The sequence below is a fragment of the Ochlerotatus camptorhynchus genome, unplaced genomic scaffold (assembly GCF_037179485.1).
Source record: "Ochlerotatus camptorhynchus isolate MF236.1 unplaced genomic scaffold, CSIRO-AGI_Acam_v1.1 ptg000261l, whole genome shotgun sequence".
NCBI classification, from domain to species: domain Eukaryota; kingdom Metazoa; phylum Arthropoda; class Insecta; order Diptera; family Culicidae; genus Ochlerotatus; species Ochlerotatus camptorhynchus.
The window spans coordinates 1,436,235-1,462,176 of NW_027040751.1; the positions used below are offsets into that span (position 1 = coordinate 1,436,235).

Genomic DNA, 25,942 nt, shown 5'->3' on the forward strand with positions numbered 1-25,942 from the left:
GTTCGGGTTTTGTAGGAGGGGAGCAGCTTTGGTTATAAAATTAACTTTTGCCACGCAAACTATCTGACAGCCAGCAAGTTACCGTAAAATATCTCTTTTATCAAATAGTGTTGTCGGTTAGAGCTGATGATTTGTTCGTTGGTTGGTTTTCTATATTTATTTATGAGACTTTCAGCTGCAGGCTGGTTCATGGCTGCTCTGGAAAACTCTGGAAAACCGGGTAAAATCTGTTAATTCGAAGTTACTGAAAAAAAACGGGAATATTTAATCCGTGAATTTCGATGACAAATCGAGAAAACATATACCTACTTCGTCCTCACTTAAAAAAAAAATGAATAAAAACACTTTGACTATATGTTTTTAGTATTACTTCTACGTGAAGTCAACGATTTACATAGTTGAAGATGCTAATTTCAAATAACAGACTGTAGTGGTAATTTTTATACGATAGATGGAGTAGATGAAAGCATAGAGTTGATAGTTCCGTTAGAGTACGGCAGTGTGAAGATTGTATATAGATATTAGACAAGCGAGCTAGGACAACTTTTAAGGAAGGTACAAATCGGTTTTTTCATCTCTCTTTACCAAACTCTCCCTTTGGAGAGGGATGGTGAGGGTGTCCCCCCCCCCCCCGCCACCACTGGCAAAAAGAGATGAAAACCGACCCGCTCAAGTACCAACTGTGTGTTTGAAACAGTTCTACCGATGTTTTACCGCACTTCAGTTGTTATTTGAAGGAAGGCATCCAGTCGTAGGTTTGGAAATTGCAACTATTGTTTACCCCTACCACGATATGTGCTCCTGTCATCGTCGACTTGACGATCTCGAGGGGACACGGGTGGGGTAGGTGCTGCTACTGTACCTTTCGACCATTGACAGTAATTGATGGTATGCTCCCATCCAGAGTTATGTACTTTGACTATATGTTTTTAGTATTACTTCTACGTGAAGTCAACGATTTACATAGTTGAAGATGCTAATTTCAAATAACAGACTGTAGTGGTAATTTTTATACGATAGATGGAGTAGATGAAAGCATAGAGTTGATAGTTCCGTATAGTACAATCTTCACACTGCCGTACTCTAACGGAACTATCAACTCTATGCTTTCATCTACTCCATCTATCGTATAAAAATTACCACTACAGTCTGTTATTTGAAATTAGCATCTTCAACTATGAATAAAAACAAATTTCAAGATGAGGTTCTTATTCAAAATTATCAAAAAATCGATTTTTTTGTTATTGCATTTTTTGAAAGGTATAAGCACATACAAACTAGAGATGTGCGATCCGCTCCCGAGCTGTTCTAAAGATTTGATTCACTCAAATGAGCTCATAACCAACGGTTTAATTTTTAGGAACCGCAGCTCATCAGCTCACTGATATAACAAGTCTAATCCATTCAATCCGTCACTTATAGAGGAGCTTTTCAATAAAGGGGACTCCACACTCCACTTACGCATTGAACAGCCACCGCTAATCATCGACCCGAATGATTCGCTCGGAGCTGTTCAGGATGACAGCTCGTGGATCTTTCCAGCTCTTCGGATCTTTTTTATCTAGATTCTTCACGATTCTGCTCCGGACCTGGATCTGAGCCGAGAATGGTGATAGCAATTTTGCTGGAGAATTAACATAAGCATTAAAATCTGTATGTATACTGAATTGCATATCATCGCGTGTGATATAGGTATAGATTTCTCGCATACATGTTTTGTTTTTACTGATATGGCAACTTTGCGTGCATTTCAGTTTACGCGGTGGTTGTTCAGTTGATGCGTTAGTGGCGTTTATAATTGAAAAGTAGAGCAATGTTGTAAGCTACGGATTTAGTGGTTTAGATTACTTTTACTATTTAATGTAGTTTTAAGATATAGCTCTATTGGTTTAGGGTCACCAAAACCATTTATTATTTTTACGATTTTGAATTTGTGTCAAAATTTCTATAATTTCAATGTGAGCTGAAGAGCTGTTCAAAAGAATCAGCTCCCCTCATTGAGCTGGATGGGTATGATCCGCTCAGTCAGATGAGCTGTTTTGCCCACCTCTAATAAACAGACGTAACACTTCATTGTGTAACTTCGATAACGCATTTAACGGTTGATTTGTTTATTATAAGTTCCGCGAACTACTCACCGCAGCGCTGGCATCGGATCACTTTGACGTTTCTATACATTTTATAGAACTTTTATGCAATATTGTTTGCGAGTTAGCAAGCAAGCTTGTTTTCCGCGAGAAACCCGAGAGATGTCGTTACTGAGGTCCTATGTTTTCAAGAAAAACTTTTTCAAAGAATTACGCCTGTTTGTCTGTGGTATAAGTGTCTACTATATTGTGCTGAAAGGGTTTTCGGATCTGTTTCTACACCTGTTCGAAGCGGCGTCCCGGCCGCCATGGGACTGTTGCCAAAACTTTAAACGTGTTTATCTCGAAACATGATTTTTCAAAACTGTGTACAATCTAATTTGAAAACGGTTCAATTTAACTACTTCTATTTTTGACCATTCTAAAGAAAACCTTTTCCATTGCAGGGATGACCTATAAAATATACAATTTTTTTTGTACATTTTACATTTTTTTCTGAAGCCTTACAGAGAAAAAAAGAAGAAGTGAAAAATCGACCAAAAGTTTGCACCATTTCGTCAAATTTGAAGTTTTTTACCCGTTCTTAGGTCATTCCTCCAATAAATTTAGTACACTTTAAAGCCTCATTAATCGTGTTGTGTTTCAGATCAATCCTGAGGTACCAGGCTGTGCGCAGCTTGACAATTCCAGGCGTACACTTCCTTAGTCAAAATGTGACCACGGGCGCCATTGTGTTTTTTTCGCCTTGTAAAAATTTGGAAATGATGATGATGATGATGGTCCCACCTCTTACCTTAGGTTTGAGCTGGACGATTTATCTTTAAGATAATTAAATATGACAATTTAACCAGGTTTGCAAACAAAATTGAACTGGTTACAGTTACAGATATAAATTCCCTATGGAGTTTACTGTTGCTTCACAGCGATAAATAAATAAAGACAAAGTTCTAAGCTTTTTGAATATCAAAACCACGTCTTTCTATGTTTTTTCATTGGCCCACAAAAAAAAAGCCAAACTTTGCTTACTTTTTGGCCATTTGAATGAAAACCTCCCCTTAAGTTTCTCTAATAATAGGCCCATACATAAATTTCTTAGGAAAGCTTTTTTTGGAAACATTTCCCAAGCATCCAAAAATATCTATTTGTATTGTCCAGTGCAATAAATGCAGAATAAATGAAGAACAGGAGATTTCGATGGGCCCAATCTTCAAATTTATAGGCCAACATTACTATCAAAGAAATCCACACGTTGTCTCCATGTATTTAAACACTTGAGTTTATCCAATTCACATTCACATTGATTTGATGTGTTTTCCACATTGTTTGATGTGTTTCTACATTGATTCGATAAGAGCTGCACGTTAATTTATAATTTTCTAATCATTGATATTTTGACAAATATTTTCAAGTGTATTGCACATTGATTCTATGTGTTCAAAATAAATTTTAAGTGTTTTACATTCAAATACAAAGTAAACAGAAAATCTTGCAGATAGTTTTGGTTTTTATGCATGTGAAAACGGCGACAAGGTTCCTGAGCTGAGTCTCAATCAAATTCATTGCACGAACTCAAATGTGAGCTTAAATGTGTAGTAATCAATATACAGTTATTTTCTGCTATACAATCGATAATTCAAGGTAAGTCTTTTCAATACATTTTGTGAGAATTTATGTGAGATTGTAGTAAATTTAACACGATTTTTCAACTAGTTCGGATTCTACTTTGGATGGATTCCAAACTTTCCACTATGGACATTAAGCTGTTTACCATCGGAAGCTTGATCCAATGGGTGAATTATTCTCATGCTCCAAGCTTATTCACATTTTATTTTCTCTAGAACCGTCATTTCATTTTCAATTTCCTCGGCGCGCATGACAATTTTGAGGTGAATTGCATGTGAATTATTACGAGATTTCATATGAATTTTAAATATATTTATGGAAGAAAACTTCGGTTGATTCTTAGAAAAATCTTTAAAATTTGAAGAGAATCTATTGATAAATTTCATGAATGTTTTTAGAGTTCTTTAAGAGATTTTCTGGACAGTTATAAATGAATTTTCAAGGTACTCCCAGAGAGAATAACCAATTTATTTTTGATTATTTCTTAAGTGAACTCTGTGAAGGGAAATGCTTGAGAACATTAATAAAATCCTGTAAATAAATTAGAGCGAATTTTCAAGGTAGCTTAAACATAGACAAACTTCGAAGACTACCAACGCAGAACCAAATTCAACATAAAAGAGAAATGCTTCTGTCTTAGTTATAACTCATTTAGCCTAGTGATCTGGGATTTCGGTATTATACCTAATTTAAATGCATATCGCTCAACTGGGAACATTCCGGCAAAATTCCGGAAAAAAAATTGGAAATTACTAATCGGGATTCATGTTTAAGACCCTTGAAAAAAAAATCAAATTACAGAATAAACTTCTTCTTCTTCTTCATTTAAGTAAGACAAAATACGCAAGAAAAAATATTTGTGACTTTGATATTGATTGTATTTTTTTCATGTTCAGGGCAAAGCTTTTCTCAAGTTTTCACATCCATTCTGCAACAAGTGCCTTCAAGGTTTGAAATTCGATAAACGTTGGAAATATGAGTGTTTTACAAAAAGATAATCAAAAATACACCTTAAAATTTTATTAACTAAAAAAAGTTTTTTCTTATTTTTTCAAATTTTTATATAAACGTGAAGAGAAAACGGACGTTTTGAAGTCAGTTCGATCAACAGAAATCAATGTTAGATGCAAATAAAATGGTAATGGCATTACATTTATGTTGTCATGTTTTACTTTGCACAATGGGCCAGGAATAAAATCTAGCAAGAAAAAAATAACGCTCTGGGATTGCATCAAATTGAGTTGAGATGATCTGCAGTGAAGTTTCTTGAATTGATTGTGATTATAATTTGGTGGATAAAATAGTTCAAGTTTTGGCCGCAAATATGACGCAGCGATACAAAAAAAAATTTATTTCACAAGATGGAGGTTTGCTGTCTTTGGCAAAGTTGTGGTACGTATTTTTTTTTAAATTGCCGAAGACAAAAAAGCTATACAGCTGAGATATACAAAGTTTTATAAAATTTGCCTGAAATTCACGTTTTTTAGTATTACATTTTGAACAATCGTTTAAAAAAGTACTTCTATCCTTTTTCCTCGATCGGTACTGATCAGTCCAATTTTTTCCAGATCAATGTTTTTTTATGAGTAATGAAAAGGACGTATCACATTAAATTTAAAAAATACATGATTTTATGAATGAATTTTCTAAGAAATACGCAAGTGAACGCAAAATGTCACCAATTATTCAAAATGTACATCAAAAACAGATTATTTCCTCAAAATATCTCAAAGGTATATTGAGATTCATTTGAGATATTTGGATTTGACTCAAATTGGTTTCATGGTTTGTAGACAGAGGGCGCAATATGTTTTTTTTTTATATTTTTCCTTGAAAATTTAGGATTTTTTACACAATTAATCAAAAAATTAGCATTGTTTTTTTGTTGTTTTTCAGATATGTTTTAAAGTTATCAAATATTAAACTATGTAAATATTTCCTAAAAAATATTTTTAATTACCTTTCATTTGATATTTTGATATTTGAAATCGGTCCGATAGTTCAAAACCTATAAATTTTTGAAAAAAACTCATTTTTGAAATAAATCGATTTTTTGGATCATTGCGATGGTCACCCTAATAAAAAACGGGTCTAATATTTTGCGATAAGGAACAATCGTTTTGCTATGGAATTACTGAATTTGAATATTTTCAGAATCTGTCGTTGAATAATGGCCGGAATAGCTGCCGTTGTCATGTTGGAAGTATAATGTGATTAGTGAATTGTAAGTAGTGAGATGTGAGCAATAACATGTGAATTGTAGAATGCGATGTAGAGGTGGGAAAAACAGCTCATCTGACTGAGCGGATCAGACCCGTCCAGCTCAATAAGGGGAGCTGATTCTTTTGAACAGCTCTTCAGCTCACATTAAAATTATAGAAATTTTGACACAAATTCAAAATCGTAAAAGAAATAAATGGTTTTGGTGACCCTAAACCAATAGAGCTATATCTTAAAACTACATAAAATAGTAAAAGTAATCTAAACCACTAAATCCGTAGCTTACAACATTGCTCTACTTTTCAATTATAAACGCCACTAACGCATCAACTGAACAACCACCGCGTAAACTGAAATGCACGCAAAGTTGCCATATCAGTAAAAACAAAACATGTATGCGAGAAATCTATACCTATATCACACGCGATGATATGCAATTCAGTCTACATACAGATTTTAATACTGATGTTAATTCTCCAGCAAAATTGCTATCACCATTCTCGGCTCAGATCCGGTTCCGGAGCAGAACCGTGAAGAATCTAGAGAAAAAAGATCCGAAGAGCTGGACAGATCCGAGAGCTGTCATCCTGAACAGCTCCCAGCGAATCATTCGGGTCGATGATTAGCGGTGGCTGTTCAATGCGTAAGTGGAGTGTGGAGTCCCCTTCATTGAAAAGCTCCTCTATAAGTGACGGATTGAATGGATTAAACTTGTTATATCAGTGAGCTGATGAGCTGCGGTTCCTAAAAATTAAACCGTTGGTTATGAGCTCATTTGAGTGAATCAAGTCTTTAGAACAGCTCGGGATCGGATCGCACATCTCTAATGCGGTTTGTGATTTGTTAAAAGTTAATAAATGAGAACTGAGATATGAGAAGAAGGGTGTGGAGAAAATTATAAAAGTTAATGTGTTTGATCTGAGCAACGAGATGTGGAAAGAGATTCATTTCATCTCACTTCTCACTCCATCCTCACATTTCTTCCTTTCAACATTGCATTTTTATCATCTCACGCATCGATTTATCACTTAATAACTATTAAAATTTATCTTCTCACTCCCTACTCATTCAAAACTTACATTTCACTCCTCAAATCTATGTTTTACATTATTCATATGCACTCCTCACATCTCACGCATCTATTATCCAGCTGCTCACTTTTCATGGTAATCAAGTTGAACCAACAGCTGATCGCGCTGCGGCGTCTCACTGTCGTTCCTGTTGGAATTTTTTTCGTCGGTGAAATGGATGGTAGAGCTGAGCAGTGACGTGAGTGAGCATCAAGTAGAAAGGACGTTGTTTTTTTTTGAATTGACCTTTAGCAACCTTTATTCCAGGTGCTTCTGTCGTGGTAAGATTTTGTTGGAGTAGGATTAATCTACCTACAGTGCTCTCCCGTCAATAGAGAAACTTGAAACAATCCACGTACTTACTTTTGGCAAACAATTGATCCATAACACATTCTGCAGTGAACCTTAAACTAAAGAAAGTGATCCATAGAAAATCAAGTTTGCGCTCTTAAAAATATAGCCATGTTCGGATTAATGAAAGCAACTTCCTCAAAGCAGTCTCGTTTTGAACAGCTTGAAGCTGAAATAGGTTTTAATAAACTAATATAAAATCTAAACCAATCTTAATGGCTATAATAAAACCTATTTCAGCTTCCAACTGTCCAAAACGAGACTGCTCTGAGGAAGTTGCTTTCATTAATCCGAATATCGGATATAGGGATCAACAGTGATTCAACACCACCGTTGAGTGAAGACCAGAACAGCGATCGAAACTGTACGGTTTGTGAATGCCATAACCACGTAGATGATATGGTCCAGTTCTGGACCCATTATAGTTGTGCTGGTAAGGCAACAGCTGTAAATGAGGTTCCGTAGACGTGCTCGGAGTGCACAAATATGCTGAAGGTGCCAAAAGGAACCAAGGAGTCTGTCCCAAAGAAACCACCTAGCAGAAAGATTAGTGCAAGGAGTGATGCCGGATCAGAATCTGGAAAAAGAAGTACCAATGAGGTCTGGCTGGAGGAATCCCTAGACCAGTTGCGGCAGGAAAAAGGATGAAAAAAGTTCTTAACATATGTTTTTCATGTTTTGGACCCTTTTTTAATTTGATCCATTAACCTTGGAAAATTGCTACATAACTGCGTAGCTACTCAGGTTTACTGTTCTGCCCATGTTTTTTGTCAGAAGAGCGTCTTAAAGAAGTTCCTTATTAAGCTTCTTATGAATATTATTATAAAATCTTCTTTTGGAAGCTAATTCTAGACGCTTGCCCGTCGCTTCGCAACTCTACCTAAAATACACGGGCAGGACAGTAAATCTAAGTAGATAAGCAGTGGAGCAATTTTTCAAGGTTTATGGATCAAAATTAAAAAAAAAAATAATGTCCTAAACATGAATAATATACGTCTAACTTATGGATCATGCCTATATTTTTAAGTCCGCAAACTTGATTTTTATGGATCACTTTCTTTAGTTTAAGGTTCATTGCTGAATGTTTTATGGATTTTAATGCAGCGACAACCGATAGTAGGAGAGTGAGTGCCACATAGGTGTTTCATCTTCTCGTAGTAGGGGTTAAAAGAGAAAAAGAAGGAGAAGAACAGTGAAGTCCGACCGCAACGCGGTCCGCAAGAAAATAGTTTCCCTAGAAGCCCTTCAATTTAGTGAAGAGGAAGAAAGTGCTGAGTGGTTGCGATGATGCGCGTTGGTGTCGGCCAAATGTTGTAAAGGATCGTGATCGGATTTACCGGGAAATACCGATTGGAGCTTATGGCCATTAAGCACAGGTAAGTAGTTGGTCCATCAAGGTAAGATAAATTAATAAACATATAAAGTATCCGTTCGATTTTGGTAACACGTCTTCAGTATATTTAAACTGCTTGTGCTCTGCAGTTATATTATTAAATTCTGTTCAATAATTTTCTTAGATTTTCAGTAAAATTGTGGAGCTTTAAACGTCACCTGCAGGCCTGTTCTGCGAGTAGTATGGCTCTCTGTCGCTAGTAGGGTGACGGGGGTCGCCTCGTGTGAGGTGACTCTTCATTTGATTGCACGGAGAGTCACCCCACTAGAGCGTGACTTTTGTTGACTCATTGGTGGTGGAGATTCACACGACTCGCGGAATAGGTCAGATGATAAGATTTGCATTTATTAAAGATTTTGAAAAGCTAAGAAGGCAAAATTGTGTTGACAAAATCTAACGGGTAATGCCGATATAAATATATATATATATACACATTAAATGCAAAGGGGAGGGATGGGACCACCAGGGCACCGGATTGAAGCGATTTGGATGGGGAGAGTGGAATTGCCAACTCCCTGTCATTAACATTTCGTGAATTGACGGCGGGCTCTTCTCCCCACTCATTGGGACGTTCCCTCGTATGATGGCTTGTTCTACATCGGGTTGTAGGATTTTATCATTGGAAGGAGATTCTCCTGATCCCGCGGATTGCGCGTAAGTGTATCTGCTTACGGGTTCGCCCCTCCGTTTTTGGCCCTTCTTACAATGGTAAATTGAATACAACCAGGTATCGTACTTGATCAAGTCATACTTGGAGGATGATCCACTGTCTAATGGCTGTGCCGTGCAACAATGAGTGGTATCCTTTACATACATACATACATACATTGCTGAATGTTTTATTGATCAATTGCAATATGTTTATGGGTAATTCGTACAATTGCAATGCTCATTCTAAAGAAATTTAGCGGTACATTTAGCAATTGTATTGCTAAATTTTACATAACAGAATGATAATATTGGTATTTTTTATGGATCATTCAAACTTTTTTTTAAGGATTTTCTCCGATGTTTTATGGATCATTTGGATGTTTTTAATGGAAAGTTTTTGAATTTTGAATTTAAAGGTACACTTAGGGCTGCCCTTACTTTTCACATATCACTTCACATCTCTCACGCTCCTATTTTTCACTTAATCACTCTTACTCCTTTCCCTTCAGTTTATGAGCAGCATACTTTCATAAAAATTCTCCCGTAAATCTAAGTCACTACCAAATTCGTCAAAATTTGGCATAGATTTTGCGCATCAAAAATTACACTGGGCTCACTGGGTCCGGTGAAGCGGACGAGTGAAGAGCGCTCGACTTTGATAGTTTCGTATTTCATGAAACATCAATAGTGGTTTCATGACGTTTATGACGGAAAATGAAAATATATATTTAAAGCATTTCTTAGGTGAAACCACTTGAAGATTAAACGTAATATGTTTTATTTATCATTAATTCACATATTTGTCCAAAAAAAAAGTAGCACGAGCAGGAAAAAATAACTTATTAATACCAAATTCAGGTATGAAAATAGCATAACTGGCAAATATGATATTAGTGAGGCTGACATATGAGGTAAAATACCAAAAAATAATACCTCAAAAATGTGCTTCGAATAACGAACTAATAAATAATTTTGTTATTACAATAACAAACGGATAACAGACGCTTTGTTAGATGCCAGAATACCATAGTTAGTTATTTTGAAGGTCTTCTAATACCAATTCAATAATTATTTCTGGTGTTATTCCCTAAAAACTGAAAGATAACATTTTGTTATTTTGGTATTAATTTGATATTTTACAAAATATTTCGATAACTCACATCAAAACAAGGTTTTATACCACAAGAATTCCGAAATCTGGTATCATACCACATTAAAATATTCAGTTGTTATCGATTAGCTATCGGTTCCTGCGCGGGAACGCAAGAGGGACATAACGCATGTTAAACAAATTGACAGAGCGGGTGAAAGGGACTGAAAGCCCTAATGAGGTTTCGTTTAACTAGAAAATCGACGATACTGAAAGCGATGAGCAAAGCAACGACGAGAAGATCCACAGCCAGCCTTTCGTCCTAAGCGTGCTTCTTTTTCATTTTCGTTTCGTGTATGAATGAAACAAAACTTGAGTTCACTTGAAACAAAACTTGAGTTTCGAAAATGTAGAGCTCTGCTCTAGGCGGGTGTTGGTGAGTTATTTGCCGTTAATGCTCATGAAAAGTTCCCTATTTTGCCATAAAGAATGCCAAAACAAAACAAAATTCGGACGGATTTGGATAGGTTTGGGCCTGTTTCATACAACCGGAAGGTGTATGCTGGCTACAAATGCCTTGCCAAATTGATTACCTATACAAGTGATCAATCTTTGATGTGAATTTCACGAATAAACACGAGGAGCATTTCTTATAGCAAAACTTGCCATACAAAATGGTCATAGTTCATTTTAGTAAACAAACTAACACTTCTTCCTTGTGTGTCACCTTTGTATTACCCACCTAGAGTACTGCTGGCAGTGCAGTAACTTCGTATCTGGCGTGGATGAACAGTAAAAAGAGCTCTCAGCTGCAATCTCTCATTTGATGATTAGTGGTTATTATGGAAGCTCCAGAAAATATATTAAAGCAAAATGTTCATAAAATCTAAGACAATATTTTATTCATGGTTGGTCATGAGATTGAAGATTCAACACATTACTATTGGATGTCATCAATTGAATTTAAAAACACAAATTAGATAGAAGAATCCATTTCATCTACCAGAATTAAATGATTTTAATCGAAATCATTCGTCTACTGTTGAAAACGGCTAGCGGCTAATGAAAATTGTTGATTTTTTTTTGTAACAGTCATTTCATTCAATAGTTCTACGCTAAAGGTTCAACTTTCTCTTAATCTATAGACTATAGTGCTTTCGCTTTCCTGGCTGCATGATGACGGAATGATTCTGAAATCACCAGCCTTCCCGTTTCTCAAGCGCCATTTGACAGCCGTTGGATATATGCAGCAGCAACCCGCACCGGATCCTCAGCTGGCTCATTGTGAGCGATGTTTTCAGCCGATACTTTCTCAACATGTGTGCGACCATGATTTTCGAGGAGAGATAGGCATAGCGCATTCCAACGCAGTTCCGCGGTCCTGCACTGAATGGAATGTACGAATAAGGATGCCGTTTGGCAACGTTGTCCGGTAGAAAATTATCCGGATCAAAATTGTCCGCGTTTGGTCCCCATATTTTCGGATCCCGGTGTATTTGAAAGATGCCCATAATTATGGTGCAATTGGCCGGGATGGTGTGTCGATCGTTAAGTTTTATGTCACCGGACGTTACTCGGGCCATTATGGGGACGGCCGGGAGCAGTCTCATAGTCTCTTTGCACACCATTTCCAGGTACGTTAGGTTTGCGGCATCTTTGTATGAAATAGGTTGATCCTCCTCCGGACAGACTTCCATGAGTTCCTGATAGCAACGTTCTTGCACTTCCGGATGTATTGCCAACATGAGCAAAATGGAACAAATGGTCTTTGCTGATGTATCATTACCCGCAAATATGGTCATATCAACGTGTGGAAACACGTCTTCTTTGGACGATTGAGTTCCCACACGCACGGGATACTTATCCTTGGAAGCTTGACCACCCACACGTAAATACTTTATAAGGCATTCGATAAAGTTTTGAGGTTTTCTGGTGCCAGTATCTTCGTTTGTAGGCTTCTGCTCGTCTGAGCTGCGTAGATTTTCTTCAACGCATAATTGCTGCACCATCTTTCCCGTAATACTGTCATGATATATTTTACGGAGCTCTAATTCTTTTTTGTATGATTTAGTCATACGATAGATGAATTCCGGATACTTCCACACTGTAAAAAATCTAGCTGCCATGAGCTTCATGTATGCTTCCTGCAGATCCAATGAGCGTTCTCCATCTAGTGATTGTTGCATGTTGAAATCGCATCCAAATGCGGTCGCTGTAGAAAAAATACACTAATAGTGGTTGTATGATTCATCCCAAAATGGCTCAACTCACCATAGATTTGGTCCAGAGTACACTTGGAAATGTCTCGATAGAAGTTACGTTCTGGTTTTCCAACGTACTGCCCCAGTCGCTCCGTCAGCATGACGCATTTCTTGTTGAAGATGTCTGCAAAACTACTGAGAATGGCAGGTCCAAACGAAGGGTTCAGAGCCTTTCTCTGACCTTTCCACAGGTGAGCTGCAATCATAAATGAGAACATAGATAGTACACAGCTGATGTAGTTGAATTTCAGCTCGGCTTACCAGGTGCACTTATCAATGTTTCGGAAACTCGCAAAAATGAGTATTGGACGGATTTGTCAAGGCAGTTCTGAGAATGCAGAACCACCTGCAGCTGTTCGGGATCGAAAATGGCTACATGCGGCAGGGGTCCCATGTAGATGCACACCGGCGAGGGGAACTCACTGAAGTACTTGAGCGTTCCTGCGATCGCCCCTGAAATTGTGAATTACAGTAGTACAGTACCGTTGGCGTGAGGCTTGAGAAAACTGCTTTATGATTCTACATAAAATTGATCGCATTCAAAAATATTAAACAAGCAATTTCAAGGAAAGTCTAAAATTCAGAATATCAAAAATTCGAAGAGAGAACATCATAAACAATGGGTGAGTAAATATATCTATGAGCTTTGGTGGGAGTAGTGCTTCCTAGCGAAGATAACCCGGGAAACATTTCCCAGGGGAATTTGTTTTATGATTCCGGGGGATGTTGGAAGAAGTTGCCGCAGGAAATATTGAAAGAAACATTCGGGGGGAACAGAATCGCGATTAATCGGGTTCGAACAAATTTCGGGGAAATCGGGAAAAGTTGAATGGAAGCTTCGTAAGAAGATGTAAGAAAGGTATATTGGCGTTGCAAGAAAATTTTAGGGGGCTAAGGGGAGCCGTGGCATTTTGTTTTGTTTTGTTAAACTATGGTTAAATAGAAGCTCTGGAATTGCCATTCAATCAAAAGTCGTCAAGGCTATTTGTTATTTATTTTCCTGTTGGATACATTTCCACTCCGTCCAATAATACGACCCTATGATGGTGAACTTTGCTATTATTTTAATGGTTAAACATTAAATTGTAATGTATTTATTTCATAACAACGCTTCGGAGAGCCTTAAAAGCATACTGACTTTAAACAAGCAATGATCATTTGTTAAAGTTTTTGTAATGAAATTACATATTGTCTCATAAGGATTTTAAGGATCTCAAACTTAAGAAAAATCTCATGTTAGATAATACGCATGGTTATATGATTCCATGAATTTTGTATTTAGATTTTTTTTTCAATCATCTTTATTTAAACATCAATTAAATCTCAGACGTAGATACCAACACCAAATTCTAGGACTTTTCAATTATAATTTTCAAATTTTCTGGCTTCGAAATATGGCAATATAATCACTTTATCATAATTTAAGACTAAGATAACATTTTTTATCGGTTTAAAACTAGTCACAATGTAAAATATAGTTTGATTTGAATAGCTCAAAACTTGTAAAATTGTAAATTTCCATAATTTGTACATAATTTAAAAAAATACTTTTGTTAATTAGTCTTAAGATATTATGTGTTAGCTAACCAGCACTTGTTTATGAATTGTGTTAGTCTATGCATGCAGACATTTATGAAATAAATAAATAAAATAAACAATTTCGCAACCACACTGTGTAAAGGTGTGTAAGGTTTGCTAGATTGTAAACTATGTATATAATAAAAAAAGACGGCAAAGATCCGCACTAAATTAAAATATAAATAAAATTCTACTAACTTAATCATTGAGCAAGACCGACACGGCTCGAGATGGTTTTATGACAGGTGGGCAGGAGCTCACGGTCTCCCAGTGTTGGTGAGTTCTTTGTCGTTAATGTTCATGAAAAATTCACTATTTTGCCATACAGAAATTTAAAACAAAATTTTTTAGATTCCTGCATCATACGACCGGAACTGATTTGCTACGCAATTAATCAATCTTTAATGTGAATTTTGCTAATAACTTGCCACAGCAAAATGGGTATACATAGTTCATTTTAGTAAACTAACTAACACTTCTTCCTTGTGTGTCACCTTTGCATTAAGCGCCTAGGACACGGCTAACATCTCAAATGTCCAGTGTTCACTCGGCTGTCGACAAAAGCAGGCCACTTTCGATGTGTGCTACGCAATCGTCTGTTTACTCGGCAGCAACCATTGTGTGGTCCTCCTCATTGTTCTTCATCAGCAGTTCTTTCGGTCGATGCGTCGTCGACTTTGGAAAGCAACCGTTTCGTGATGAGTGTGTGAGTGCTGACCACGTTTTGCGTCCATTGCTGCAATGGACGCGCTCTGACCCTCGTTGGCGTACAACAATTTGCCATACAATGAAACTACTGGAAGCGGCTCCAGTTTTGATGGAGGAGGCTTTTTGGATAGCGGAAGATAAAGTGTTTATTGTGTTGTACCTTTTGACTATAGCTTTAAGATGTATTGTATAATGACCATGAATCCTCGGCTCTGTTAAGTTAATTCGGTTGAGCCTTATCAAATAAATTAATATACAAAAAAAAAAAAAAAATCTCAAATGTCATGAGATCTCTACGTTTCATCATTTCCGGATGATCAACAATGGAAGATGAGAGTTGGGAGAATGAGTACAGAAAGGGGACTCCAGGCGAAGCTGGAAGTTGTAGCGTTAGTGATTGGTGCACACACGATATCCCAGTGAAGAGGACGGACAGTATACAAGTGAAAAAAAAAAACCGCATGAGACTTTTACCCTCACTCGGATTTGAAGATAAGTGAAGATCGACGACGATTTTTCGGTCTTAGTGTAGATGGTGGTTTTCCGATACTCAATCCACCCGGGATCCGTTGAATCGAAAAATTCTACGTGTGTGAGGTGTTATCATACGTGATTGATCAGTGAAGCTTTTCCGAAGCGTTTGGAGGTTGAAAAGCCGCGGAGTCTCTTAATTCCGGAGTCGGATATATGACCGAGCGCGTTTACTGGTCTTTGTGAAGTGTACCGATTTACCCTACCGTGGACGTCGTTCGGGAATATCCCTCGTGCCAGCAGTGAGACCGACAAACAAAAACCACGTGCTTTAGATACTCCAACAAGACGCGTGGCACCCCAGTAAGACACGCCTTCCCTAGCACTCCAGTGAACCAAGCGTTGCAGGTCATTCCGTCTATTACACACGGTCGCCGAAGGGGCATGAAGTAGTTCGCCTCCTCGTGGTGTGCCCTGGAAACGTTAATTATCGAACCCATGGGGGAGATATTGCAGCTAAACGAACTACCGCAGAGTAAGGACGCTGGAACCCCATCCAGCTCGTCCCAGGAGGTTGATAAGCCCTGCACAATCCCTCGTTGTGCAAAGGCAGGAGTGACACCGGGTTCTTAGAGTGCTTAGCACACGCAGCTGGTAAGCGGTCACATCTGTCCTGTTTGGCCCTGGACAGTTCGCTGGCTATCACGTCTGCTCTAGAACTTAGGCGAACAACTAACAGCGATCAACAAGAGGAATGTCCTGCACAGCTGCTCACTGTGCAATAGCGAGTGTCAGATCTGACACAACACTTAGTGATGCGCCATAGCGCAACCGGCCCCCTCCCATGACGTAATGCCTTCGGGCGGTTCCGGGGAGGGCAAGGGCCTAGAGCACAAGGTAAGGTTTAGTGGGTCAGGAGCGCTACATCTCCCATCCTCACACCCTGATTTATCTTCTCAGGTGTCTGGGAGCAGATTCCCCCTGTATATAAAAAAACACGGTCGCCGAAGAGAGAAACGGACGCTAAGGAGGTCCCAGCCCAGTAAGGACCGGAGGGTTCACCCCCGCTTGCTTGTGGTTGGACCGATGTGTTTCTCCTCTCCTTACGTGAGCGCCTTATCATCACGACGGCCCGCGGGCGTCTTCTCTATTGATGTTTAAGTCCACCTTGTTTGTGAAGTGAGTCTACTCCGAGTAAGTATTGTGCCGACCCGAGAGAAAGAGCAAACCTTGAGCTAGCCTATAATTACAAATTGCAGCTTCTTCCTAGACTGTAATTTCATAAAAATTGTAATACATGAATATTAAAAAGAAAATAATTAAGAATTTCAATAATTATACTTATACATATATACTAACATATTTATGGTCGAAAAATTTTCGAACATTTTTTTTTTTCAATATAGAATAATATCAATAACCAAAAGTTTTGAGCTCATGGACCAGCATTGAATCTCCCGGACTTCAAAATTAAATCGTAATTAAATCTCTTACCTAGATTCTGAGACTTACATCGAGAGGAAAATTCTTCGAGGTAAGAATAGCAGGAAAATTAACTTTGACTATATGTTTTTAGTATTACTTCTACAACGATTTACATAGTTGAAGATGCTAATTACAAATAACAGACTGTAGTGGTAATTTTTATACGATAGATGGAGTAGATGAAAGCATAGAGTTGATAGTTCCGTTAGAGTACGGCAGTGTGAAGATTGTATATAGATATTAGAAAAGCGAGCTAGGACAACCCGCCACCACTGGGGGACACCCCTCACCATCCCTCTCCAAAGGGGGAGTTTGGTAAAGAGATATGAAAAAACCGATTTGTACCTTCCTTAAAAGTTGTCCTAGCTCGCTTTTCTAATATCTATATACAATCTTCACACTGCCGTACTCTAACGGAACTATCAACTCTATGCTTTCATCAACTCCATCTATCGTATAAAAATTACCACTACAGTCTGTTATTTGAAATTAGCATCTTCAACTAAGGAAAATTAAGATTTTAAATCTTCGAAAAATCCTGAATCTCAGTTATAGAAGAATCTAAACAATCAGATTATAATTTAATTTTCTTCAAATGTTTAAGATACATATTCACAAAGTTATATTTACGGCTGTCATGAAAGCGGTTGGTTAGAATTGATATCTCATTCTACTAAAATTAATTAAAAATACACCAATAACAACCTTATATGGGGTGAGACTGGGCCAAAACAAAAATTTGGTGCAAATATATTAAAATATGTAAATGTAACGTAGCTTTTTGGAGCACGCATGTATGACCCAAGGGGGGCGACCCCGGCGTAGTGGTTAACATCCATACCTCTCACGCCAAAGTCACGAGTTCAAATCTCACCCCCGGACAAGTCACGAATGACCCAAGAGTGTTAAAGTGACTATAATAAAAAAAAAAAATGTATGACCCAAGATCGCGTGTAGGTTTGAACAAATTTCCTTGTCTGTGGACATTTTTAAAAACGTGTTTTTGCTACTATTTATGACACTTAAATTTGCAGCACTATTTAAATAAAACAACTGGTTAATGTCATCTTAACTTTACTCCAGTCACACCCTAGGCCCAACGTCAACCCACCTTACGGTACCTACCAGATTTCAAATGTCCATATTTGCAAAAAGTAAATTATAAAGCGTTTATCTAGAATTTTTATTCGATGCCTCGGACTAACTAACATTCAAGAACACGGAGTTAGATATAAAATCAAGATTAAAGTCCCACATTTAACTTTAATTCCAATCGAAAGGAATGAACAGCAAACTTGTATGATTGTGCCCCTGTTTGAAACTAGATACTATTCGAATTTCTTTCTACAAAAGCTTATTGGTTTTTTTTTATTTGAAATAGTTTTGGTTTGGTTGAACCCATTCGGTGCCAATTTATTATATATTTGTATTTTAGATGGATAAGAGCATTTTCGGCGTTTTTTTTCTTTCGCTTTCCTGGCTGCATGATGACGGAATGATTCTGAAATCACCAGCCTTCCCGTTTCTCAAGCGCCATTTGACAGCCGTTGGATATATGCAGCAGCAACCCGCACCGGATCCTCAGCTGGCTCATTGTGAGCGATGTTTTCAGCCGATACTTTCTCAACATGTGTGCGACCATGATTTTCGAGGAGAGATAGGCATAGCGCATTCCAACGCAGTTCCGCGGTCCTGCACTGAATGGAATGTACGAATAAGGATGCCGTTTGGCAACGTTGTCCGGTAGAAAATTATCCGGATCAAAATTGTCCGCGTTTGGTCCCCATATTTTCGGATCCCGGTGTATTTGAAAGATGCCCATAATTATGGTGCAATTGGCCGGGATGGTGTGTCGATCGTTAAGTTTTATGTCACCGGACGTTACTCGGGCCATTATGGGGACGGCCGGGAGCAGTCTCATAGTCTCTTTGCACACCATTTCCAGGTACGTTAGGTTTGCGGCATCTTTGTATGAAATAGGTTGATCCTCCTCCGGACAGACTTCCATGAGTTCCTGATAGCAACGTTCTTGCACTTCCGGATGTATTGCCAACATGAGCAAAATGGAACAAATGGTCTTTGCTGATGTATCATTACCCGCAAATATGGTCATATCAACGTGTGGAAACACGTCTTCTTTGGACGATTGAGTTCCCACACGCACGGGATACTTATCCTTGGAAGCTTGACCACCCACACGTAAATACTTTATAAGGCATTCGATAAAGTTTTGAGGTTTTCTGGTGCCAGTATCTTCGTTTGTAGGCTTCTGCTCGTCTGAGCTGCGTAGATTTTCTTCAACGCATAATTGCTGCACCATCTTTCCCGTAATACTGTCATGATATATTTTACGGAGCTCTAATTCTTTTTTGTATGATTTAGTCATACGATAGATGAATTCCGGATACTTCCACACTGTAAAAAATCTAGCTGCCATGAGCTTCATGTATGCTTCCTGCAGATCCAATGAGCGTTCTCCATCTAGTGATTGTTGCATGTTGAAATCGCATCCAAATGCGGTCGCTGTAGAAAAAATACACTAATAGTGGTTGTATGATTCATCCCAAAATGGCTCAACTCACCATAGATTTGGTCCAGAGTACACTTGGAAATGTCTCGATAGAAGTTACGTTCTGGTTTTCCAACGTACTGCCCCAGTCGCTCCGTCAGCATGACGCATTTCTTGTTGAAGATGTCTGCAAAACTACTGAGAATGGCAGGTCCAAACGAAGGGTTCAGAGCCTTTCTCTGACCTTTCCACAGGTGAGCTGCAATCATAAATGAGAACATAGATAGTACACAGCTGATGTAGTTGAATTTCAGCTCGGCTTACCAGGTGCACTTATCAATGTTTCGGAAACTCGCAAAAATGAGTATTGGACGGATTTGTCAAGGCAGTTCTGAGAATGCAGAACCACCTGCAGCTGTTCGGGATCGAAAATGGCTACATGCGGCAGGGGTCCCATGTAGATGCACACCGGCGAGGGGAACTCACTGAAGTACTTGAGCGTTCCTGCGATCGCCCCTGAAATTGTGAATTACAGTAGTACAGTACCGTTGGCGTGAGGCTTGAGAAAACTGCTTTATGATTCTACATAAAATTGATCGCATTCAAAAATATTAAACAAGCAATTTCAAGGAAAGTCTAAAATTCAGAATATCAAAAATTCGAAGAGAGAACATCATAAACAATGGGTGAGTAAATATATCTATGAGCTTTGGTGGGAGTAGTGCTTCCTAGCGAAGATAACCCGGGAAACATTTCCCAGGGGAATTTGTTTTATGATTCCGGGGGATGTTGGAAGAAGTTGCCGCAGGAAATATTGAAAGAAACATTCGGGGGGAACAGAATCGCGATTAATCGGGTTCGAACAAATTTCGGGGAAATCGGGAAAAGTTGAATGGAAGCTTCGTAAGAAGATGTAAGAAAGGTATATTGGCGTTGCAAGAAAATTTTAGGGGGCTAAGGGGAGCCGTGGCATTTTGTTTTGTTTTGTTAAACTATGGTTAAATAGAAGCTCTGGAATTGCCATTCAATCAAAAGTCGTCAAGGCTATTTGTTATTTATTTTCCTGTTGGATACATTTCCACTCCGTCCAATAATACGACCCTATGATGGTGAACTTTGCTATTATTTTAATGGTTAAACATTAAATTGTAATGTATTTATTTCATAACAACGCTTCGGAGAGCCTTAAAAGCATACTGACTTTAAACAAGCAATGATCATTTGTTAAAGTTTTTGTAATGAAATTACATATTGTCTCATAAGGATTTTAAGGATCTCAAACTTAAGAAAAATCTCATGTTAGATAATACGCATGGTTATATGATTCCATGAATTTTGTATTTAGATTTTTTTTTCAATCATCTTTATTTAAACATCAATTAAATCTCAGACGTAGATACCAACACCAAATTCTAGGACTTTTCAATTATAATTTTCAAATTTTCTGGCTTCGAAATATGGCAATATAATCACTTTATCATAATTTAAGACTAAGATAACATTTTTTATCGGTTTAAAACTAGTCACAATGTAAAATATAGTTTGATTTGAATAGCTCAAAACTTGTAAAATTGTAAATTTCCATAATTTGTACATAATTTAAAAAAATACTTTTGTTAATTAGTCTTAAGATATTATGTGTTAGCTAACCAGCACTTGTTTATGAATTGTGTTAGTCTATGCATGCAGACATTTATGAAATAAATAAATAAAATAAACAATTTCGCAACCACACTGTGTAAAGGTGTGTAAGGTTTGCTAGATTGTAAACTATGTATATAATAAAAAAAGACGGCAAAGATCCGCACTAAATTAAAATATAAATAAAATTCTACTAACTTAATCATTGAGCAAGACCGACACGGCTCGAGATGGTTTTATGACAGGTGGGCAGGAGCTCACGGTCTCCCAGTGTTGGTGAGTTCTTTGTCGTTAATGTTCATGAAAAATTCACTATTTTGCCATACAGAAATTTAAAACAAAATTTTTTAGATTCCTGCATCATACGACCGGAACTGATTTGCTACGCAATTAATCAATCTTTAATGTGAATTTTGCTAATAACTTGCCACAGCAAAATGGGTATACATAGTTCATTTTAGTAAACTAACTAACACTTCTTCCTTGTGTGTCACCTTTGCATTAAGCGCCTAGGACACGGCTAACATCTCAAATGTCCAGTGTTCACTCGGCTGTCGACAAAAGCAGGCCACTTTCGATGTGTGCTACGCAATCGTCTGTTTACTCGGCAGCAACCATTGTGTGGTCCTCCTCATTGTTCTTCATCAGCAGTTCTTTCGGTCGATGCGTCGTCGACTTTGGAAAGCAACCGTTTCGTGATGAGTGTGTGAGTGCTGACCACGTTTTGCGTCCATTGCTGCAATGGACGCGCTCTGACCCTCGTTGGCGTACAACAATTTGCCATACAATGAAACTACTGGAAGCGGCTCCAGTTTTGATGGAGGAGGCTTTTTGGATAGCGGAAGATAAAGTGTTTATTGTGTTGTACCTTTTGACTATAGCTTTAAGATGTATTGTATAATGACCATGAATCCTCGGCTCTGTTAAGTTAATTCGGTTGAGCCTTATCAAATAAATTAATATACAAAAAAAAAAAAAAATCTCAAATGTCATGAGATCTCTACGTTTCATCATTTCCGGATGATCAACAATGGAAGATGAGAGTTGGGAGAATGAGTACAGAAAGGGGACTCCAGGCGAAGCTGGAAGTTGTAGCGTTAGTGATTGGTGCACACACGATATCCCAGTGAAGAGGACGGACAGTATACAAGTGAAAAAAAAAAACCGCATGAGACTTTTACCCTCACTCGGATTTGAAGATAAGTGAAGATCGACGACGATTTTTCGGTCTTAGTGTAGATGGTGGTTTTCCGATACTCAATCCACCCGGGATCCGTTGAATCGAAAAATTCTACGTGTGTGAGGTGTTATCATACGTGATTGATCAGTGAAGCTTTTCCGAAGCGTTTGGAGGTTGAAAAGCCGCGGAGTCTCTTAATTCCGGAGTCGGATATATGACCGAGCGCGTTTACTGGTCTTTGTGAAGTGTACCGATTTACCCTACCGTGGACGTCGTTCGGGAATATCCCTCGTGCCAGCAGTGAGACCGACAAACAAAAACCACGTGCTTTAGATACTCCAACAAGACGCGTGGCACCCCAGTAAGACACGCCTTCCCTAGCACTCCAGTGAACCAAGCGTTGCAGGTCATTCCGTCTATTACACACGGTCGCCGAAGGGGCATGAAGTAGTTCGCCTCCTCGTGGTGTGCCCTGGAAACGTTAATTATCGAACCCATGGGGGAGATATTGCAGCTAAACGAACTACCGCAGAGTAAGGACGCTGGAACCCCATCCAGCTCGTCCCAGGAGGTTGATAAGCCCTGCACAATCCCTCGTTGTGCAAAGGCAGGAGTGACACCGGGTTCTTAGAGTGCTTAGCACACGCAGCTGGTAAGCGGTCACATCTGTCCTGTTTGGCCCTGGACAGTTCGCTGGCTATCACGTCTGCTCTAGAACTTAGGCGAACAACTAACAGCGATCAACAAGAGGAATGTCCTGCACAGCTGCTCACTGTGCAATAGCGAGTGTCAGATCTGACACAACACTTAGTGATGCGCCATAGCGCAACCGGCCCCCTCCAATGGCGTAATGCCTTCGGGCGGTTCCGGGGAGGGCAAGGGCCTAGAGCACAAGGTAAGGTTTAGTGGGTCAGGAGCGCTACATCTCCCATCCTCACACCCTGATTTATCTTCTCAGGTGTCTGGGAGCAGATTCCCCCTGTATATAAAAAAACACGGTCGCCGAAGAGAGAAACGGACGCTAAGGAGGTCCCAGCCCAGTAAGGACCGGAGGGTTCACCCCCGCTTGCTTGTGGTTGGACCGATGTGTTTCTCCTCTCCTTACGTGAGCGCCTTATCATCACGACGGCCCGCGGGCGTCTTCTCTATTGATGTTTAAGTCCACCTTGTTTGTGAAGTGAGTCTACTCCGAGTAAGTATTGTGCCGACCCGAGAGAAAGAGCAAACCTTGAGCTAGCCTATAATTACAAATTGCAGCTTCTTCCTAGACTGTAATTTCATAAAAATTGTAATACATGAATATTAAAAAGAAAATAATTAAGAATTTCAATAATTATACTTATACATATATACTAACATATTTATGGTCGAAAAATTTTCGAACATTTTTTTTTTTCAATATAGAATAATATCAATAACCAAAAGTTTTGAGCTCATGGACCAGCATTGAATCTCCCGGACTTCAAAATTAAATCGTAATTAAATCTCTTACCTAGATTCTGAGACTTACATCGAGAGGAAAATTCTTCGAGGTAAGAATAGCAGGAAAATTAACTTTGACTATATGTTTTTAGTATTACTTCTACAACGATTTACATAGTTGAAGATGCTAATTACAAATAACAGACTGTAGTGGTAATTTTTATACGATAGATGGAGTAGATGAAAGCATAGAGTTGATAGTTCCGTTAGAGTACGGCAGTGTGAAGATTGTATATAGATATTAGAAAAGCGAGCTAGGACAACCCGCCACCACTGGGGGACACCCCTCACCATCCCTCTCCAAAGGGGGAGTTTGGTAAAGAGATATGAAAAAACCGATTTGTACCTTCCTTAAAAGTTGTCCTAGCTCGCTTTTCTAATATCTATATACAATCTTCACACTGCCGTACTCTAACGGAACTATCAACTCTATGCTTTCATCAACTCCATCTATCGTATAAAAATTACCACTACAGTCTGTTATTTGAAATTAGCATCTTCAACTAAGGAAAATTAAGATTTTAAATCTTCGAAAAATCCTGAATCTCAGTTATAGAAGAATCTAAACAATCAGATTATAATTTAATTTTCTTCAAATGTTTAAGATACATATTCACAAAGTTATATTTACGGCTGTCATGAAAGCGGTTGGTTAGAATTGATATCTCATTCTACTAAAATTAATTAAAAATACACCAATAACAACCTTATATGGGGTGAGACTGGGCCAAAACAAAAATTTGGTGCAAATATATTAAAATATGTAAATGTAACGTAGCTTTTTGGAGCACGCATGTATGACCCAAGGGGGGCGACCCCGGCGTAGTGGTTAACATCCATACCTCTCACGCCAAAGTCACGAGTTCAAATCTCACCCCCGGACAAGTCACGAATGACCCAAGAGTGTTAAAGTGACTATAATAAAAAAAAAAATGTATGACCCAAGATCGCGTGTAGGTTTGAACAAATTTCCTTGCCTGTGGACATTTTTAAAAACGTGTTTTTGCTACTATTTATGACACTTAAATTTGCAGCACTATTTAAATAAAACAACTGGTTAATGTCATCTTAACTTTACTCCAGTCACACCCTAGGCCCAACGTCAACCCACCTTACGGTACCTACCAGATTTCAAATGTCCATATTTGCAAAAAGTAAATTATAAAGCGTTTATCTAGAATTTTTATTCGATGCCTCGGACTAACTAACATTCAAGAACACGGAGTTAGATATAAAATCAAGATTAAAGTCCCACATTTAACTTTAATTCCAATCGAAAGGAATGAACAGCAAACTTGTATGATTGTGCCCCTGTTTGAAACTAGATACTATTCGAATTTCTTTCTACAAAAGCTTATTGGTTTTTTTTTATTTGAAATAGTTTTGGTTTGGTTGAACCCATTCGGTGCCAATTTATTATATATTTGTATTTTAGATGGATAAGAGCATTTTCGGCGTTTTTTTTTTTTTATCAATGTTCGATGTTCTAAATATCCTGGAGTGTTAGGCTAAATCACCAGACTTCCCTATATAAATTGTACAAACATGTGTATCAAATCTAGATTCATTATTCAAGATTCCATCAGTTTCTATTCACTGGAGTACTTTTGAATATTTTCTGACTGCAACCTTGAACAAATGTATGAAAGAATTCTCAAAAAAATATTCAAAATACTTTACTAATATCTTCGTCTATCTTGAGATCATTTTAATATTACCTACTGTTTAGGCAGGATATCTGAAAGAATATCCTGTAACCTATGCAACGTTCCCTCAACATCTACAAACCTAAGTTTTACAAAATTTCCTCAACTTCTACGATGTTGCCTGAATTTATTCCAAATTCCATATATTTTCCATCTCTACGACTACTTCTGGAAAGAACCCCATCATCTACAAATATTCTTGAGCAGCCGAAAAGTTCCTTGAAATTTAACGAAGTTCCCAAAACATCCAAGAAGTTCATTGAGATTTTATGAAGTAAGTACATGTTCTACAAAATTCCCTGCACTCAAATGATGTTTTATGCACCTTCTCAAAATCCTACAAAATGCCCAAAACTTCTACAAAGTTTGCTGCACTTCTACGTTTCTCGTTGATTTAGCGCGAAGTTCCACGTATGAAATTTCTTGATCTTCTACG

The 25,942-nt window shown here is 38.2% G+C and overlaps 4 protein-coding genes across 4 annotated transcripts in view; all 4 read right to left on the reverse strand.

Annotated features, from left to right (window-relative positions):
- The window catches only part of LOC135705201 (uncharacterized), a 217,881-nt gene that overhangs the window by 110,570 nt on the left and 81,369 nt on the right, over positions 1 to 25,942 (reverse strand). The window lies entirely within an intron of this gene.
- The window catches only part of LOC135705187 (uncharacterized), a 351,007-nt gene that overhangs the window by 9,917 nt on the left and 315,148 nt on the right, over positions 1 to 25,942 (reverse strand). The gene's annotated exons all lie outside the window — the stretch shown is intronic.
- On the reverse strand, positions 11,682 to 16,626 carry LOC135705209 (cytochrome P450 4C1-like). The gene is made up of 4 exons (XM_065226819.1): positions 16,611 to 16,626; positions 13,008 to 13,199; positions 12,757 to 12,942; positions 11,682 to 12,697 (listed from the first exon to the last, which is right to left on the reverse strand). Exons 1-4 carry the CDS (start codon positions 16,624 to 16,626, stop codon positions 11,682 to 11,684), a joined length of 1,410 nt encoding a protein of 469 aa, XP_065082891.1.
- LOC135705212 (uncharacterized) overlaps positions 18,496 to 25,942 on the reverse strand; it is a 34,764-nt gene continuing 27,317 nt past the window's right edge. Inside the window, exons 8-10 of the mRNA XM_065226821.1 lie at positions 19,822 to 20,013; positions 19,571 to 19,756; positions 18,496 to 19,511 (exon numbers count right to left, since the gene is read on the reverse strand). Coding sequence (XP_065082893.1) covers positions 18,496 to 19,511; positions 19,571 to 19,756; positions 19,822 to 20,013 — 1,394 coding nt within the window. The remainder of the gene's footprint in view (positions 19,512 to 19,570; positions 19,757 to 19,821; positions 20,014 to 25,942) is intronic.